The 20,647-nt window shown below is 38.7% G+C and overlaps 1 protein-coding gene across 1 annotated transcript in view; it reads left to right on the top strand.

The window, feature by feature from the left end:
* PKHD1 (PKHD1 ciliary IPT domain containing fibrocystin/polyductin) overlaps positions 1-20,647 on the top strand; it is a 669,991-nt gene that overhangs the window by 226,955 nt on the left and 422,389 nt on the right. The window contains exon 36 of the mRNA XM_069070581.1: positions 13,082-13,238. Coding sequence (XP_068926682.1) covers positions 13,082-13,238 — 157 coding nt within the window. The remainder of the gene's footprint in view (positions 1-13,081; positions 13,239-20,647) is intronic.

Raw genomic sequence — 20,647 nt, 5'->3', positions numbered from 1 at the left:
ATATATATATATATATATATATATATATATATATATATATATATATACACACACACACACACACACACACACACATATATGTATGTATGTATACACACACATATATGTGGTAGCTAAGAATTGGAAATCAAAGGGGTACAAAGGGGGTACCCATCAATTGGAGAATGGCTAAACAAGCAGTGGTATATGATTATAATGGAATATTATTGTGCTATATGAAATGACAAGCAGGATGATTTCAGAAAAACTTAGAAAGACTTACATAAACTGATGCATAGTGAAGTGAGAACCAGGAGAATGTTGTACACAGTAACAGCAATGTTGTTAGATGAAGAACTTAGCTATTCTCAGTAATACAATGATCTAAGACAATCCCAAAGCACTAATGATGAAGCATACTATCTGCCTCTAGAGAAAGAACTGATATTAACTGAATACATACTGAAGTATGCTATGTTCCTTCCTTCCTTCCTTCCTTCCTTCCTTCCTTCCTTCCTTCCTTCCTTCCTTCCTTCCTTCCTTCCTTCCTTATTTATTTGCTTCCTTCCTCCCTCCCTCCCTCCCTCTCTCTTTCTTTCTCTTTTTCATATTTTTGTCTTTTATTCAAGTGTTCTTGTACAAAATGACTGATATGGAAATGTTTTACATAATGGTACATGTATAACCTATGTCTTATTGCTTACTGTCTCAGGGAGTGGGGAGGAGAGAGAGAGAGAGAGAGAGAGAGAGAGAGAGAGAGAGAGAGAGAGAGGAATGGATGTTGGAACTCAAAACTTTAAATTAAAAGGTTAAAAAATTGAAAAAAAAGGAAAATTATGAGGTTTTTGTAGATGATTTTTAAATATCAGACCACACAATCAATCTCACTTACTTGCCTTGAAAATGTAGAGAGTACAAGATCTCATTGAGATTATTATTTGATGGTTAAAAAAAACACCTTTTAGGCCTCTGTTTTGGCTCTGTCCTATCCAGTGTTTTTATTAATGACTCAGATGCTTAGTCATGGATATAGAATTTAATATGGCAACGACACAGAAGTAACTCTAAATCTAATTTGCAAATGGCACAAAGTTGGACCAAACAGCTAATATCTCTGATGATAGAATCAAAACAATTTGTTGAGTTGGACCAATGACCATAACCACTAAAATAAAATGTAATAGGATTAAATGTCAAGTCCTGCACTGAGTTTTAACTTAAAAAAAAAAGTCAAATAAGACCAGTAACCCACAAATAATTAAATAAATTCAGGGAGGAAAAGAATTTGCACAGTAATACAAAAACAAAAATAAAAACACAACAAACCCTAAACTCAGGGCATTTAATTGCTCACCAGCTCAATCTGATCCAACAGTGTGCTACAGGATGTCTATAAGCAGTGACTGGATAACTACTTGTGGATGTTTTTGAAGAAATTCCTATCCAAGAGTTAGACTGAATTACCTGTGGGTTCCCTTCAAACTCTGAGATTCTGTGGTTCTGAGTTTGCAATTTTTGGTTATTCTTTATATCTTATAACTTTAACTTCTCACTTACCTACTTTGACTCCTGATCTAGTGGTTATTCTTATTTCTATTATGAGATGCTTTTGCCTATACCTCCTAATCCTGGTGCCCACCTGATAGCCTCTAATTTGCTGTCTATCATGAGGACATCTCCTAACAGAATCACTGGGGAAAATGTGCTATTGAAGGGTAGTAGGTCATACCTGAATATTCTGAGGTTGAGAAGAAATGCATTCTTGCCACTCTTCTTCCCCATCTACCTCACTCCAACTGCCCCCAACCCAATTATATTGATGCTCATTCTTTGAGTGATGGGCCAAAATAACTTGCCTCCTTTCCTCTCTTCCCAGCACCAATTCATAGCATCATAGGTTCATAGATTTAGAACTGGAGACCATAGAAGTCATCAGACCCAATAGCCTTATTTTACAGATGAGGAAACTGAGTTTCAGATAGGTTTAGTCACATACCAAGGGTTACTTAGCCAGGAAATATCTGTGGTGGGATCCAGACTCAAATCTTCCTCCTTCCTATAACAATGATGACAATAACAAAAGCAACAACAGTAGTCATAGTAGTTGTAGTAGTGGTAGTAGTAGCAATACTACTACTACTGGTAGTGATAATACTAGTAGTAGTAGTAACTAGTGTTTCTATGATACTTTGTGATTTGCAAAACTCTTTACAAATATCTCATTTTATCTTCACAACAGCCCCGAGAGACAGGTGTAATTATCATTATTTTATGGAAAACTAAAGTGGACAGAGGTTAAAGTGACTTGCCTGATGTGACACAGCAAGAAAGTAAGGTCAGATTTAAATTTGTCTTCCTGACTCTAGGTCCAGGGCTCCATTCACTGTGTTATCTAGCTACTGCCAGTCAATTCACATCATCTCTCAATTAAAATCTATTTCTATGCAACTTAATTCATGTAGAACCTGTCTAGCTCCATTGGGGGATACCCACATTTATAAGGCATAGTCTCTACCTTATAAGCAATCATCATCTAGAGATAAGATTTGTATTCATGAATATGAACAAGGCACTGTGCTAAGCTCTGGGGATACAGTAAGAAAAGTTAAACTGTCCCTGCTCTCAAGGAGCTCATGTTCTAATCGGGGAAAACAATAATCACCATCACAATTTCAGCAACAAAAATACTAACATTAATATAGTGTATACTGTGTGACAAGCACTGTGCCAAACACTTTACAATTCTTATGTTATTTGTTCCTCATAACAAAACCTGGGAGGGTGTATCAGCAATGCCATATTCACAATGCCTATAGAGATTACAAATATGCTGATATAATTATCCATTAGAAAATACGTCATGTTTGCCATATGAGGAAATAAACTAGAAAATTTATTAAGATACCAAAAGACTGAGTCCCAAAACCAGAAAGTGAAAGCCATCAGAGTAGTTATGACATTGGCACAGGTAGATAAAGTAGAAAGCACCCACATTTTCAAGCCTTTAAAACAGAACAGGTTACCTCAGGCAAAGGTCCTCCTCTCCCCACTCACAGCAACCACCCAGCGTCCTGGAAGAGCGCTCCCAGCAGCTCCGGCCCCTGGCAGTCCTCAGCAGGAGTCCTTAGCAGAAAGTCCTTAGCAGTTCTAACTCAAAAAGGGCTTCGCGCTGCCACTGCCTCTGCTGCTGCCGCCGTCACCACCACCGCCAGCCACCGAAGGAACGCTAGCTTGGCTTCCGCTTCCTCTTGCTCCGCCCCTTCCTGCTACGTCAGCAAGTCCAACGGGGCATGGAAGATCTTTAAATCCCATAACCCTTACAGAGGGAGGTGCTATTATTATCTTAAATTTATAGATGAGAAACTGAGGCAAACAGATGTTAAGTAACTTGACCAAGGTCACATGGCAAGGAAGTGTTTGGGGCAGGATTTGAACTCAGGTCTTCTTGACTCCAGGCATTCCATTGGAGCATCTAGCTGCCATATAAGGAAGATTTTAGCTGCAAGTCAGATGGGGAGTTCCCACCATCTTTAAGATGCCATTGCAAAGCGAATGATAACGACTTCGTTAAAATCATTTCCACCGATGCAATCATAACAATTTAATGATGTTGAACCATTGACAGTACTAAGCATATAGGGAAAAAGGACCTTCCTTTCTGCATCTTCAGTAGGTGTGGATGCATTCCTTGCAGGGGCAATTTTCCAGACTGAAGTTCTACAGGGTCGTTTCCCAGGCTAATGGAGAAAGCACTGTCTGAAGGCATTGTAATTCCCAAAGCTCTTAGGTTCAGAGTCTTGCAATTTTGGCATCAGGATCCAAGATGAGATTGATCAAGGTTGAAGTGATAGTGGTTTAATTTGTCTGACATGTGTGCCTCAGGGGAATATGAGGAGAATCTATGATCACCAGTGGGAGAAGTCTGACCACCAAGCCATCTCTGTATCAGTAGAAAAGTGGTATGGTGATTGCCTGAGATAGAGAGTGAATAATCAACTAGTTCAGGTAGCATACCTAGCAAGTGTCAGAAGCAGGATTTAAGCCTGGTTTTCCTTTCCTCTTAACCCAGAACTCTCTATCCCATGGGTAACTCTTCTTTTGCAGTATAAAACAATAAACAACATAAGATATTGAATTCAAGGGTCAAATGTAAGTCAATAAGTTTTTATTAAGTGCTTATTATGTGCCAAGTACTGAGAATTAAAATCCAAGCAAAAAACGAGCTTATACATAAGAGGAAACTGAGAAGTTGAGAAGTTGGAGAGGGGAGAAGGGCAAAGGTACCTACCACAGGAGGATGATAGAGAATTCCTCAGGAGTGTGCCCTGGTGTGTCATGAAGAGGTGGTTGTACTGGGCACCTTCCTTAAATGGGGCTTCTGGGAGAAGCCATCCAATCAGAGGAAGGATGTTAGGAACAGAGGGCATCACTGATGGGTGAGTGCCAGGGCTGAAGTAAAATGCAGATAGTGAGTGCTGTGGGAGTTCAAAGAAGGGAAAACATAGTTTATAATAATTTAACATACGTGCCATATTTTGGGAAATTAGGTAATGAATAATTTTTAAAAGCTTTAAAAATCTTGTATATTTTTTCATTTATTTTTTAAATCTTGTGTATTTTTATGCTAATATCATTGTACTAAAAGTTTGCACATGAGATGCACAATTAGTATTAAACGTTCTTCTCTCTTTTCAATAGCACTCCATTGTGTTATTTTAAAACAGTCTACAAGTCTTTTAGGCATATACTTCCTGCTTTCAAACACTGGATAGAATTAGGAGAAAATGACTGTTTATAGAATACTTTAGTTGTAGCTCTCTTAGAATCATCTTGGGTTAGAGTCAGACTAACATAGTATGAGTTTGTTAAAGAAAAGTTAGCTGCCTCAAGCATTTAGCGTGTAATTAATGACATACCTGCCACACCCTGGGCACTGCCAGATGGCTTTGGTTGGCAACAGAGAATAACATCAAATTTCACCATCAGAAAAAGAAGACCAAAAAGTAGACCCTCTAAAGAGGTAGTTGTCAGTCAGTCAGTCAAAGTTTTCAGTCATATCTGACTCTTTGTGATCCTATTTAGGGTTTTCCTGGATGAGATATTAGAATGGTTTGCCATTTTCTTCTCCAGCTCATTTTACAAATGAGGAAACTGAGACAAATAGGGTAAAGTGACTTACACAGAGTCAAACAGCTAGTAAATGTATAAGGTCAGATTTGAACTCAGGAAGAGAGGCATCTTTCTGATTTTAGGCTTGGCTCTCTATTCACTGCACCACTTAATTGTTTATTAGAGATTTCTAAGCCAAGTGATAAAAGATATTTATTTTAGCTACTCCTATTCTTGTCTCAGAGTTACATTTGAAAGATATTTTAGTTAGTCTTTCCTGCAAAGTTGAAGAAATTCCTTCTTATGTTGTCCCTTTCAGAGGTCTTGTAAGTATTGTACTACTGGGTATGGAATCTGAAGAGAATGGAGGTGGCACTTTGGTGTCTACCCTGCAAATTCCCATGGGGCATTCTTGACATGCCCAGATGGTCAGGAGCAGATGAATTGAGAGGTGACCGCACTAGTATTTGTGCTGAGTTATTTATGGAAAACATACTATGGGAACAGGGTTGATATCACTTTGTTTGGAGAAAAAAAGGAGCAAAAATGAGACTAGTAAAGGTAAGGGAGTAACCATTTGAGAAGAGAAGTGGAAGGGTGCAGCTATTGTGGTGTCTGGTTGTGGGTTGTTTTCCCCTTTTGTCATCATTGTGCTAAGTGAGTGCATTCACCATCAACCAACCAACTGACAAACATTTATTAAGTATATGCTAGGCACAGTACTTGGTGCTGGGGATAGAAAAGCATAAATGAAATAGTCTATTTCCAAAGAGATAACATTCTATAGGATGAAATGCATATATGTATATACAATTTGAATGCACATTCTGTGTGTGTGTGTATATGTATAAATATGAGATAACTTTGAAAGGTAGGTCTCTATCCTTGCTTCTGCCTTGTCCAATCATTTTATTAGTGACTTAGGTGCTTGGGCGCTGACATACAGTAGTGAGACACTAGCGGATGAGGAGGCTATGGAAAGACTTCTATAGGAGGTAGCATCTAAAATGAGCTTTGAAAGAAGCTAAGGGTTCTTTTTTTTTTTTTTTGCTTTTTGGAGGGGGGAAGGCAGAGCAATTGAGGTTAAGTGACTTGCCTAGGGTCACACATCTAGTAAGTATTAAGTTTCTGAGCCTGAATTTGAACTCAGGTCCTCCTGACTCCAGGGCCAGTGCTCTATTCACTGTGCCACCTAGCCACCCCAAAGCTAAGGATTCTAAGAGATAGAGGTGAGGAGGGAGGGTGCTCCAGATGTGGGGGACATCCCGTGCAAGGTATTAAGATGTGATATGGGCTATATGTGAAGAACAAAGAGAAGACCACTTTGGATGGGTTATAGTGTGCATTAAGGAAAATAAGGCTAGAAAGGCAGTTTGAATCCGTGCTGTGAAGGGGCTTCATATGCCAAACAGAACAGTTTGTTTTTGATACTAGTGGTGATAGGAAACATTAAGAATGCCACTTTGGCTCCCTTTGTGGAGCATGGAGTAGACCACTGTTGTGGTTTGAGTTACTTCAGAGCCCATATGGATTTTGCATCAGAATTGGTTTTATGATGAAATCTGTGGTCAGTTTTACCTTTAGAGTTGCCTATACGAATGATAGCAATAGAGATTATTCTCAAATATTCATCCCTAGAGAAGACAGAAGGAAAAGGGCATACACAAAAGGTTTACTTATCACTCCAAAGAAGATAACTTGTAATACTGATGCCAAATGGGAACAGATATCTAAATTCCATAACATAAAGCCACCTAGGTGGCACAGTGGATAGAACTGTGGACCTGGAGTCAGGAAGATCTGAGCTCAGATATGATCTCAGACACTTATAGCTTTGTGACCTTGAACAATTCACTTACACTCTGTTTACCTCAGTTTTTTCATCTGTAAAATGGGAATAATAATAGCACGTGCCTCCCTGAGTTGCTGTGAGGACCAAATCAAATTTGTAAAACACTCGGCACAATACTTGGCACATATCAAGTGCTATATAAATATTAGCTATTATTATTATCAGATGAGATATTTATAAATAACAGTTCCTGGTACATAGTAAGTGCTTAATAAATTCTATTATTATTGCATATATTGCAAGACTTATGTTTTAGTGGAGATTATTATAATAAGTATGACTTTTCCACAATTTGCTTTTCATTAGAATAATAAATATAACTATTAAAATAGATGAAATTGTCCAAGTAGATTATCTCTAGAACAGTCTTTTAAAACTTTCAGGTACATTTTGGTGTCTTATTAATCAGAGTTTAGACTAATTCTATTTTTCACTGATTTATTAAAAAATATTTATTTTGTTTCTGTGTAATGTTAATGGGATATAAGATCTTCCCCACCCATTAATATGCCTCAGGTGGAGCCCATTAAGGGAAGCTTACTTAGGAAAGCCTTGTTTGTAGGAAAGCTTTCACACCTTTTGCTAATTTCTAATTAGGCACTGAGTTATGAGTGTTGTCATGCCTTCTGGCTCTGAGAAGTGTATATATACTATGAGTTGGTATTTTGCTTTGGGGGCTCACTTATGAGAAGGATCTTGTGATTCCCTGATCAAGATTCTGAGTGACTATATGTTCAGAGCTTCCCAACTGCTCAGATATAAAGGCTCTCTCGATCTAGGGATGTATTAAAATGGATAGCAATATAGCTTTGATTCAAGCAGTCATAGCCCTGTTTGTTGGTCTTCATTTCTCTGCTTTTATTTTTTTCTGTGTTTTCTTTGAAGTTCAGGGTGCTGACTTTTCCCCTGAACTAGTGAATGTAAGTTAAAAATATTGTTGACTTCTTAAACTTTCTTTCCTAATAAAGCAGATCTAAAAACCTGTGCTAGCAGCCATCCTGGGTATGCCAGTGTGGTTGCTGCTAAAGTCTGCTATGTTAAGAACTCCTAAAATTCTAATAGGTAGGTAAGAGGAATGGTATAGGTATAATTTACTTAAGTTTCAGCAAAGCATTTCACAAAGGCTCACCTGCTAGTGTTATAGACAACATGAAAAGATGTGGGCAGGACACTAATCATTCAGTTAGTTGGCTTTGGAAGTAGCTGAATCATTGGACCCAAGAATTTAGCTCTCTCTATATCATTTAAACTTTATTGGGGTTAAGTCACTTGCCCAAGGTTACATGGCTAGTTTTATTTTGTGTGGGTGTTGAGTGTCTGAGGCCGGAACTGAACTCGGGTCCTCCTGACTCTGGGGCCAGCGCTTTACTCACTGCGCCACCTAGCCACCCAACATTTAAACTTTTTAAACAATACAGGCAAGCAGAATTTTTTCTGTTTTTTTGTTTATTTTTGATACAGACTAGTTTCATTATATTCCATGACTTGGATGGAGCTTTTCAAAAAAATAGCTAGTTCTAAAAATTCAAGGGTTTGTTTACTGTTATACAGATGACAGAACCAAATACTTTTCTTGAAACTGTTAGCTGACACACTCCCATTGGTGTAAGGTAGATTGAGCTTCTTTTAAAAAAAATCTTTTATTTTTTTCCAATTACATGTAAGAATTTTTAAAAATTAATTAATTGATTTAATTAATTAATTTTTTTAAAAATTGAGTTCCTAATTCTCTCCCACACTCCCTTTCCTCCTCCCAAGACATCAAGCAATTTACATAGGTTATACAGGTATGGTTATACAAAACATATTTCCATATTAGTCATGTTGTAAAAGAAAGCACTGATTCCCCACCCCTAAATAAAAACACCAAGAAAAATAAAGTAAAAACAAAGTATGCTTCAAACTGCACTTAGAATTCATTAGCTCTTTCTTTGGATGTAGAGAGGGTTTTTCATCATGAGACCTTTAGAATTGTCTCAGATCTTTGTATTGCTGAGAATGGCTAAGTCATTTGTAATTGATCATTGTATAATATTATTGTTACTGTATATAATGTTCTCCTGGCTCTGCTCACTTCACTTTTTATCAATTAATGTAAGTCTTTCCAGGTTTTTCTAAAAGCATCCTGCTTGTCATTTCTTATAGCACAATAATATTCTATGACAGGTAGATAGAGATTTTAATGTGGTGTATTGGGAAAAATTATGTAGATAATCGAACTGTATTTATCTGCATCTTTGACTAAACATTTCCAACAGTACCATGGCTTTATAACTGTACTCTCACCTTATCTTGTCAAATGCAGTCTTTTTTCTTGGATTGGGGCGTAAGTATGGAAAATTATCTTAGGATGCTCATGTGGCATTGAAGGAATCAAATACCTGTTTCCATATTAATTTTTGAGTCTGTACTTGGTGATAGTGACACTGGGATGTCTTCGGGTACATTACATCTTACTTTTTGGGTTGTCTAGTCATTTTAGTCATGTCTGACTCTTCATGAGCCATTTGAAATTTTCTCGGCAGAGATACTGGAGTAGTTTATTATTTCCTTCTCCAGTTCATTTTACAGATGAAAAAATTGAGGCAAACAAGGTTAAGTGACTTGTCCAGGGTCATACAGCTAGTAAGTGTCTGAGGCCAAATTTCAACTCAGGAAGATGAAACTTCTTGACTTCAGGCCCAGCGTTGTGTGGTGTAGCTGCTCCACATCCTATCTGATTTTACAGCTAAACTCTGTAGCTTAGGAAAATCTTAGGTATTACAATGGTAACTCCCAAAGAAAGGAATAGAAGAAAGGAAATTTAGAGATAAGGTTAGGGTAAAAACTTCTAGAAAAGTAAACAGTGAATTGGGGGCTCTATTCTTCTTTTTTATTTTTAGTTTTTGCTTTTTGGAGGGGCAATTGGGGTTAAGTGAATTGCCCAAGGTCACATGGATAGCAAGTGTTAAGTGCCTGAGGCAGGATTTGAGCTCAGGTTCTCCTGACTCCAGGGCTGGTGCTCTATTCACTGTACCATCTAGGTGCCCCAAGCAGCTCTATTCTTTATAAAGTAGAGAATTGTTATACAGGGTGTGAATTCTTTGTGCTTCAGTATCAGGCAATCCCACCATGTCTTTTTCATCTAGGATCCACTGCAAACAGAAAGCCTCATGAACTGTATCACAAACAAAGCCTTGCTTTGCTTATTGCCTCAACTTGCTGATCAGTGACTTCTTTGAAGATAACTGGTGGTGTTGCCAGTTCATTTAAAGTGACATGGGAGATTTGCAGATACTGCACTTTCCCTGAAGTTCAGAGAAACACTGACTTATGGAAGGAAGAGAACAAATGGCATACACTTCCTCTCTGAGGCAGGGAAGTTTCAACTTGTTTTTGCAAAACTTCTAGCTATTTATTTAGGACTTGGTTCAACAGCTTCATAGACAAATCAAGGACTGAGCATGTTATGAATCTCCCTTGTATTCCTCACTATACGTTCTTGGGAAAATGATTTTTTAATCTTCTGCAAAATGGGAGTGAGGTAATTCATTTATCCTAAGGTAAACACAAAAATATTTTCCAAGAACCTTGTGATCTATTGATAGAAGAAGCAGATCACATATCAGCATATTCTGTGAACTTTAAAGTGCATCATAATAGATTGATAAATTGGGTGGGGAACCTGGAGAATTGAGCCAAGGTACTACGTTCACAAGATGCCTGATTTAGAAGGTTATGACAGCCATTGCAGTTTTTCAGCAGCAGAGAAACAATAAACTTTGGCACCTAATTAGTAAGAATAATTATTTAAAAGAGAAAATTATCAACTGTGTTGAGCTCTTTTGATGACCCACCCTATTCCCTCTTGTACCTACAAGGTGACCTCATGCCAGTATCATTCTCCTCCTCCTCCTCTCTCTCTGTCTCTCTCTCTCTTTTGCTCTCTCTCCCCTTCTCCACAGAGCAATGACTGCCTTCCCCTCTACTCCCTCCTTTTTTGTCATGTTGTTTATCCCAGGCACAAAAATTCCTAGTTATAGCTACACACACACACACACACACACACACACACACACACACACACACCACAGTCATATATATATATATATATATATATATATATAGTAACAATGATTGTGATAAAGATAGAAAAGTATTTCTATATTATTAAATAAGTATAAGAAGATCTCATGGTATTTGAAAAGACAGATTTTGCCCTGTGAAATCCTCCATACTCTTGTGGAAAGAATACTGGATTAGATAGAAGTTGGGAGACTCAACTCACAGATTCTAATATGAGTTTTGCTACTTACTAATTATGTGATTGTGGGCAAATCACTTAACCTCTCTGGGACACAGTTATTTTTATCTGTAAAATCAAGTTAGTTACTCTATCCCATCTGCCTTCATAGATAAATTAAATTGCTCCTATTTTTCAGAAAACAAATAATTTTCCTAAGGAAACATGGTGGGATACAATGAAAGGGTCCAACAAGGTGATCAGATGATTTATATGACTCTTTTCAATCTGTGATTCTATGATATTGGAGTTTCCTCATCTTCTTACTTGTGGTGTCATAATACAATTATTAAGAGCAAGGCTTCCAGGGTAGTATGCACTCATTAATTTAACAAAAACTCATAGATTTAGATTTAAAGATAATTTAATCCACCCCTCTCATTTTTAAAGATGAGGAACCTCTATGTCTCTTTGTCTCTCCCCCTTTCTCTCTTGTCCAGGGTTGCATAGCTAATAAATATCAGAAGTGGGATTTGAACTAAGGAGGGGGACATCATTCCAGGTCAGAATCAGAGCAGGTTAAAGCTTCTGTGCTGATCACCAGTGGGATCAGTCTATGAGCCAACACTGCACTTCCAGCCTGGGTAAGGTAGGGAAACCAGTATAAGAAGAAAAAAAAGTAATGATAGACATCAAAAAATATTAGTTGTGTAATAGATGAAGTAACAGCTCTTAGTTCAAATCCCACTTCTGATATTTATTAGATATGCAACCCTGGACAAGAGAGAAAGGGACATACCATACTTGCGCTGGATTTAATTTAGACACCTGCAGCTCAGAACTCATAAGCCTCTGCCTTTCCTAGTAGCAGGATTACAAGTGTGTACTGCCACACTCAGCTAAATGGTTTGCTTTCACATTACCATCATTTCCCATGTACCTTTTCTCCTTCCTGGAGAGCCATCCCTTATAACAAAGAATAAAATTAATTGAAAGAGTCGACATTATATGCAGTATTCTACATCCATGGTCCCTGGTCTTTGCAAAGAGTTAAGGGAAGTACCTTCTCATGGTTGGCTTTTTGTTCAAAAAGAAAACAAAATAAAGTTCTGAGAGGCAGAGAGAAGATGGGGATGGGTAGTTGGAGATTTGTTCTCTCTACCTTTATTTCTTTGCCTCTCTTTTTGCCCCTCTTGCTGATGACATTCCAGGCTATTTACCTGTCATCCTGAAGTCAATCAGCATTTTGTCTCTGTATGGGTTTTGTTCAGCACTACTGAATGAGTGATCCAGAGAGGAAAAAGCAATGATAATGCCAAATAAGGTAGAATGGGAGGAGGGGGTGGGGAAGCACTTGAAAAGAGGAATGTCTCTATAAAACAGGGACACTTGGCAGTAGAGCCAGTAAAAAATGATACCAATTATATTAAGCAAAATGCCACCCATCAAGCAGAACATTTTAATTCTCACTATTCTCAGCTATTTATTACTTTTTGTACAAGACTCAGTACATGTCCCTCAAAATAAAATAAAGTAAAAAACCCTTTATAGATACACCTCTTCTCCTCTCCCCAACCACTATTAGGTAGGAAGAGACTCTGTTGAGAACAAAAATAAGAAAACACTTCTCATATGTCATTGTAAGTTTACGAGGGCTATAATCTGATTGCAATACATGAACTTGTACTGGGCATTTCCAGGTTCAATTTCACTTCACTCTTCAGTCCCTGTTTTGACTGTTGGAAGAGAAGAAAAAGTAGGGAATTATTCATGGTGTCAAAGATTTTGCACTTGATTTTCATTTTCTGGTTTCTTTCAAATCTCACAACTGTACCTTCTCTGACTGACGCACCCAAATTCCTCTGACTTTTGTTGGAGAGCCAGACTTAAAACAATTTAAATAACCTTCTCTTTTCCAGGACTCTTTTCCCCTTCAGGTCTGTCGTAGATGGTCCAGGGCTCACAGCTGGTTTCCCCAAGGTCTACCACAAGATGGCGACAACGTCACAGTGGAGAGGGGCCAAACCCTGCTGCTCGACATCACTACTAGTATCCTCAGTCTGCTGCATATTAAAGGTCTGTGGAGTTGGAGGGTTGATGGCATTTTTATGATTTTAATTTTCTTCAAGTGGGCCAGGGGGTGGGAGTTACTTTTTTTTTTAAGTTGAAGGACTTGATTGAATTCTTCCTTCCAGGCTCATGGTCAAGAGTGTTGGGGGAAAAGGGGGAAGAGGGACAGCCTGCCTTTTGATGCTAGAGATGAGGTCCCAGGGGCATCAAAGTTGGGACTCCCTTTTTCCTGAGTCTTTGGAGCCCAGAGCCTCTTTAATTTCACTTTTCAAGGACAAGAAAATCAATGTGGGCAGCATCCTTAAAGGGAGCCATTGTTTCCAAGAACACTCTTTAGACATGCCTATCCTGGATGGCTCCCACAACATAGCCAGAGACCCTAAAATTAGTGTTGCTGCCTTTGAAATTCTCTGCCATGAGAGCAACTTCCTCCTGCCTTTACTCTGTTGAGGTTTGGATTTCTTGATCTCATGAAAAGGCGAATAAGTATGCTTTCTTACTACAAAATGAGCAGCAGAGCTTTGGAGGCTAGAAACTTGGAAGGGAATGAGGAGGCAAGGCTGAGAGCTCAGTCACTGGCTCTCCTCCAGGCTTTAAAAGTGAGTTTAGCCTCTCGGTGCCTCAGTTTCCTCATCTCAGTTAAGTAAGTATAAATATCTGCCTGCTGTGATGGAGAATAGTTATTCAAAGTGACTTGAGTCAATTTAATTCCATTTGTCTCAACGAACATTTATTAAGGGTGCATTTTGTGCCAGGTACTGGGTTAGACTCCAGAGATACAGTGCCAACATTAAAACAGTCCCTGCCTTCAAGGACCTTATATTCTTTATGGATTACTGGCAGATTAAAAATTGAAAAAAAAAACATGTTTGGGAAATTTGATCGATTATGGAAACATGGCAAAACTTTGTACACAGTTGTAAAGTTTTAATATACCCATAAATAGAACTTACACAAATATTTGCATCCTGTGTAGTATGTAAAATTGTAGTCATCTCTAAAAGCTTTAACTGTGGCCTATATGGCAAGACTTTTTTTTTTAATCAATCTGTGTCCTTAAAGCATTCTTAAATATGGAGAAGACTTTTTCAGCCAAACTGGTTAATTAGGCCTCATTAGGACAACCAAAGTAATCTGCCAGCTTGGGCTCTGGCCCCTCCTCTTTCTGTGGGCCTCTGCATATGGATAGCCAGTGGCTTAGGGAGTCTTGCCTTGTTGACAGCTGCCCACTGCCTAGGGGCTAGAGATGATAGAGTTAAGTGACCCCCCTGGAAACTGCAGTTCAGAGAAAAGAAATTCTGTAGAGACCCTTAGCCACAGGGCTCTTCCTTTTACCAAAGTATAATCCCTCCAAGGGGCAGGGGCGACTTCAAGAGTTCAAGCATCTCTGGATTGTATTCAGGGAGCCATTTGGGAGACGTTTTTCAATAAAAAGTTGCTTAGTCAAGTCCCAATTTGACACCTAACTTCAGACAAAGCAAAAGAAGGAATCAAATGTGTGTGTGTATGGGGTGGTAAGTGTGTGAGACAGACAGAGATAGAGACAGAGACATACACAGAGAAGACAGGAATAAGAAAAAAAAACACTTAGGTGTGAGGAACCTGGGAAATATTTGAAAGAGCTGGAATTTACCTTTGTCTCCTGACTCTTTTCAATTTCAAGTTCAGAGTTAAATGAAATGCTTGACTCAAAAGTCTTTTACTTCCCCAGTAACTGTTTTAAACAATTATCTGATGCTTTCACCAAACGACCCAAATAGGCTGTGATCAGATTAAGAAGTTTGGGGATCACATGGAAGGGAGAGGGGATGATTAGGGGTCTGAAATAAGTTGGAAGAAATGCAAAAAAGGGGTGGGGGAAATTGGAACAGGTAGAAACCGGATATAGGAATGTAAAGAACCTAATTCTGAGATTTCATTACAGAGGTAGGTGGAATTATGATGTCATAGTCATTGCTCTCTGATGGGAAGGAAGCATGTGGTTTGATGCAGTCCTCAGTAAATGGTCAGAATTGTGCCAGAATTGTGTGAGAGTGGTATAAGAGAAGTCCCCTGCCCTCAGGTAGCTTGCCATATCATCAGAGAGGGTCACACACACACACACACACACACACACACACACACACACGGTGCTTGTAAAGAACAATACAAGCCGGTTAATATTCAAGTGCTCCTTTGTGTAGTACGTGCTAATAGTCATAATAATAGCTAATATTTATATGGTATTTTAAAGCTTGCAAAGTGCCTTCCAGATATTATATCATTTTGTCCTCACAATCACGTTGGCACATAGTTGCTATTATTATCCCCATTTTACAGATGAGAAAACTGGGGCAGACAGATGTTAAATGACTTTGTCATCGAACAACTAATAAATGTCAGAGGCGGAAGTTTAACTCATCTTCTTGATTCAGGGTCTGGCGGTCTCTACGCTATACCAACTAATTGCCTACATATAACTATATGGAATCAGTCAGTGTATGAGCCCGAGTAGTGAAAGGAACAATGTGGAGGACAGACTTGAGTTAGGCCTTGAAAGATTCTTAGGATTTGGATAGGAAAGCAGTAGTATTTTATTTAGGCAGGAGTGGAAACCTGAGGCCTTGAGGTCACATGTGGTCCTCTAGGTCCTTGAGTGCTGCTGCTATTTGACTGAATCCAAACTTCATAGAACAAATCCATTTTGAGCCCACAGGTTCTCCACCTCTTTGTGTTGGACTTGGTAAAAGGGAGGTTTTTTATTTGTTTGTTTGTTTGCTTTTGTTTTTGTTTGTTTTTTGGAAGGGAGGTTTTGAACTCTGATCCTGCCTTAGGTGGGTGCTGGCTAGCTGTGTGACCTTGAACAAGTCACTTAATCTCTGTTTTCTCATCAGTAAAAATAAGAATAGTAATATCACCTAATTCACAGAGTTGTTATGAGGATCAGCTGAGATAAGAGCTGTAAAATACTTTACAAGCTTTAAAACACTATGTAAATGTTAGTTGCTATAATTATTATTATTCTAGAATAGAGCTTAAATATTGTGGAGCAGTAGCTAGATGGCTCAGTGGATAGAGCACTGCGCCTAAAGCCCTGAGTCTTACCAGCTGTGTGACCCTGGGCAAGTCATGTCACCTCTGCCTCAGTCTCTTCAACTGTAAAATGAGGGGTGATAATAATATCTACCTCCTAGTGTTATTATGAGGATTAAATGAAATAGTATTGGTAAAGAGATTAGCACAGTGCCTGGCATGTGGTAAGTGCTATATAAATGTTACCTATGATGATGATGATGTAGACCAGCATGAGGAAACCAAGGCTACATGATTTACCTAAAGTCCAGGGCTAATAAGTGACAGAGTGGAAATTTGAATCCTGATTGTCAGACTCTGAATCCATTATTCTTTTTACTACACCATGGTGCTTCCCCTACATCGTATGTGTGTGTATGTGTGTGTGTACACGTGTATACAGACACATAAGACATGGCAACCAATTTCACATCATAGGTCTGCACACAATACACAAAAAAGAACAAAGAAAACCAAGAAAAAATTATTTCCCATATCAGATTGACATATAATACTACAGTTATATAGATACCTATGATGTTTTTGATAATTACAAGATATAGTGATGGAAAGAACCTTTTAAGGTCATATTGTCCATTCTCCTGTTTCTAAGCAGAAATTCTGGTGAACTATTCCAGATACACGGCTATCTGTTGTCTTATTTCTGTAGCTTTCTCATTTCTGAATCCTGATAGTCCCTCTGGCTTTTCCTTAACGTGTAGCTGTTGTGTTTAAACTCACTTCCCTTGTTCTAATCCAAAATTCACTCAGTCACCATCATAGCTGGCCATGTATTTGAAGGGCTGTTACTCATCTAGTCACTAGACAGCCTTCTGTTCTTTAGGCAAAGTATTAGCCTTCTTTGATCTCCATATTAGCCACGTTATTTCCTTCAAGGTCCATCTGCTTGGACCTTTGGCAATTTTAATTATTCCCCTTTAGACAGTGCCAATACACAGCCTGATGAGAGCTGTAGAGGAGAGAGAACCTAAAATGGACTTGAGTTTAGTTCATATAACTCCTCATTTGGAGTTCCTTATCCCAGTGAAATCAAAGGTCTAGTACAAATCATTTTCATAGGAGTGGAAATGAAGACCTGGCAACCAAAAGAGTGCCTGCTCTCAGGCACCCTGCATTCTATTAAAAGGAAGCAATAAGAACACAGATACGTCAATAGAAAATAAATACAAAGTAATTTCAGTAGTGTGGATTAGGAGTCAGCACTAAAAACTGGGAGAATCAGTAAAGGCTTCTTGTAAGAGGAAACATGGAGCAGTTAGGTAGCTTAGTGGATAGAGTGCCAGGTCTGGAGTCAGGAAGACTCTTTTCCTGAGTTCAAATCTCAGCTTCAGATACTTCCTAGCTATGTGACCCTGGGCAAGTCACTTAACCCTGTTTGCCTCAGTTTCCTCATTGGTAAAACGAACTGGAGAAGGAAATGGCAAACTGCTCCAGTTTATTTGCCAAGAAAATCCCAAAAGGAGTTGGATATGACTGAAAAATTACTAAACAACAACAAGAGGAAGTACTTGAGCTGGACCTCAGCAGGAGCTATGGATTTCAAGAGATGAAGGTGACATGGGGAGAAAATTCCAGGCATATGGACCCTCCTCTGTGCCATCACTGTTGCAATTATCACAGAGTGGGAGATTGAATGTCATATGTGAATAAGAGTACAAGAAAATCTAGGTATTTATTCAATTGGGATAATTAATTAATAACTTAATTTATTTATTTAAGTGGGATGGCTCTACAGAGGCATTTTTTGAAATTTGATCTCATGATGATGTTTGGTAATAAAAATCTTTATGTCTGGCATCCATATACTTTTGGGTGATGAAGTTCATGGCAGAGGCATGAAGCTGAGGAAATGGAGGAGATGGCAGTTCTTCATTTTCACTCCTATGAAAATTATTTGAACTAGACCCTTGATTTCATTGGGATAAGGAACTCCAAATGAGGAAAATTTGTCTTTGAATTTGCTGTTGTTGTTCAGTCACTAAAGTGACATCTAACTCTCCATGACCCCATTTGGGGTTTACTTGGCAGAGATACTGGAGTGGTTTGCAATTTCTTTCTCCAGCTCATTTTACAAATGAGGAAACTGAGGTGAACAGGGTTAAGTGACTTGCCTAGGGTCATATAGCTAGTAAATATCTGAGGTCAGTTTTGAACTCAGGAAGGTGAATCTTCCTGACTCCAGGCCTGGTGACATATCCAATACACCACCCAGCTGTTTAATGTTCATTAAATACTATGCTAAGCACTTGACAAATATTATCTCATTTGATTTTCAAAAGAACCTTGGGAGATAGATGCTATTATTATCCCCATTTTACAGTTGAGAAAACTAAAACAGGCAGAGGTTAAGTGACTTGCCCAGGGTTACATAGTTAATGTATCTAGGGTCAATTTCGAACTCACATCTTTTTGCCTTCAAGTTTAGCTCTCTCTGTTTTGTGTCACCTAGTTACCTAATCTCTGAACATTCAATTTCTGCTGTGCTGGAGTTGATTTATTTTCCCTTGGTTTGTAGTTTGGTTGTGAGAAAGTTACAGAAGGACACAAAGAGTCTTCTGTGGTGCCATTGGAGAACTCAAGGTGTGTGGTGCTATGGAGTCCAGAGCATGGTGAAGGAAAGTCAGGCCAGTAAAGTAGATAGCAATCTCAGCATTTGGGGAAAATTCAGTGAGGGGTAAAAGTAGAACAAGTAAGTCCTGTAAGAGTCAGACTGGCCATAAGTGTCATTATCCTGGGAAATGGACAACCACAAACTCTGCTGCCCTTTGTTCTCTTCCTGGGCCCCAGTCTTTCATAATTCCCTTTGAGAATCCACTAGTCAGTCAAAGAAAAAGTGTTAATTAAATGCCTACTGTGTGTCAAAAAATGTGCTAGGTTGTGGAATGCAAGCCATTGGAGGACTATTTAGGCACAGGAGTGGGAATCTCTTAACTCCTGTGGGGAGGAATTTTCCCCATATAGGTACCTGGGTAAAAAAGTCCAAGCTGCCCCATCCTGTTTACACATTGATTGTGTGAAGGGACACAGGCAAAAATATCATGATAATGAAGTCAGTAACAAGGAATCAGTGGAATCCTTGGATCTAGGCAAAATAAACAGTCCAAGGATAAAATGAGCCAGGATAAACAAAAGAGGGTTAATGAGAAGATCAAAGGATGCAAAGAGTTCTTATAATTTATCATGGTCAGTAAGTTCTGGGATACAGTTTTAGCCTTTCAAATTGGCAAGAAGACCTAACCCTAGTGGTATCCTCTAATCTTAAAAACAACCAAAACTTTCCTTGGGATTGTTTAATTTTTTTTTTTGGTCCCATCTCCAATGCCTAGCGTAGTGCCTGACACATAGTAGGCATTTAATAAATGCTTCTTGGTTGATTAATTGATAACAGGATCATAGATTAAATGGTACTTATGCCCCAGGATTGTCAAATTGCTCAAACTAGGTAATATATCTCTAAGGTGCTATTTAAGCCTTAGAATGGTTGTGTGAATGATTATATAGATGTAGAACTGCAAGGGACCTCAGAGGCCATCTAACCCAACACTGTTATTTTATTGATAAGGAAAGGAGTGTTAAGGGCAGTTAAATGACTTATCCAAAGTCACATAGGTAGGCTGCTTCAGAGATTGAATTTGAAGCCATATACCTTAATTCTAGAGCTAATATTCTTTCCCTTCACTAGTCTCCACTGTTGACTTTCACTGTCTCTTGAATGGTTGGTAGCAGACAGGGGACATCTTCCCCCAAAGTCCTACTCTAATGTCTCATTATGACTTGGAGGTGATCCTGGCTTCCCAAAGGTTATTCCAACAAATATAAGTTTTGATTGTTACGTGAAAACAAACTAGGCCATCTTTTGCCTCAAGTCTTACCTAGCCTTTACTACTGAGAGGGTGTTGCCTCAGACAAACTGAGACCTGGGAAAGCCCTTAGCTTAAAAAGGCCAGGGTCTCCTACTGCATCCTGAGCTATGTCTTGCCACTGGAGCCTGATGACTCTGGAGGAGAGAGTGAGGCTGACGATTTTGCACAGTTCTGCCTCACTTAAATCCCAATTCACTTGCAAGTCAAGGCATCACCCTCATGATGTCATTAGTCGTCTTTGAGAATGAAGGATGAGCAATAACAAACAATAACAATCTGCTAAGCTTTATGGATATGTAAATGTGAATAAGTATTTTATCCATCAATAATATTCTTTTTTTTTTTTTTTTTGCCTTTTGGAGGGCAATTGGGGTTAAGTAACTTGCCCAAGGTTACGCGGCTAGTTTTTTGTTTTGTTTTGTTTGTGTGTGTTTGTGTGGGTGTGGGTGTTAAGTGTCTGAGGCCAAACCAAACTCTTGT

Source organism: Petaurus breviceps, unplaced genomic scaffold, assembly GCF_028583685.1.
Source record: "Petaurus breviceps papuanus isolate PSGF00001 unplaced genomic scaffold, PetGlider_PUasm1.0 90822, whole genome shotgun sequence".
Classification (NCBI taxonomy): domain Eukaryota; kingdom Metazoa; phylum Chordata; class Mammalia; order Diprotodontia; family Petauridae; genus Petaurus; species Petaurus breviceps.
This window is presented reverse-complemented; position numbering and strand designations above follow the sequence as displayed.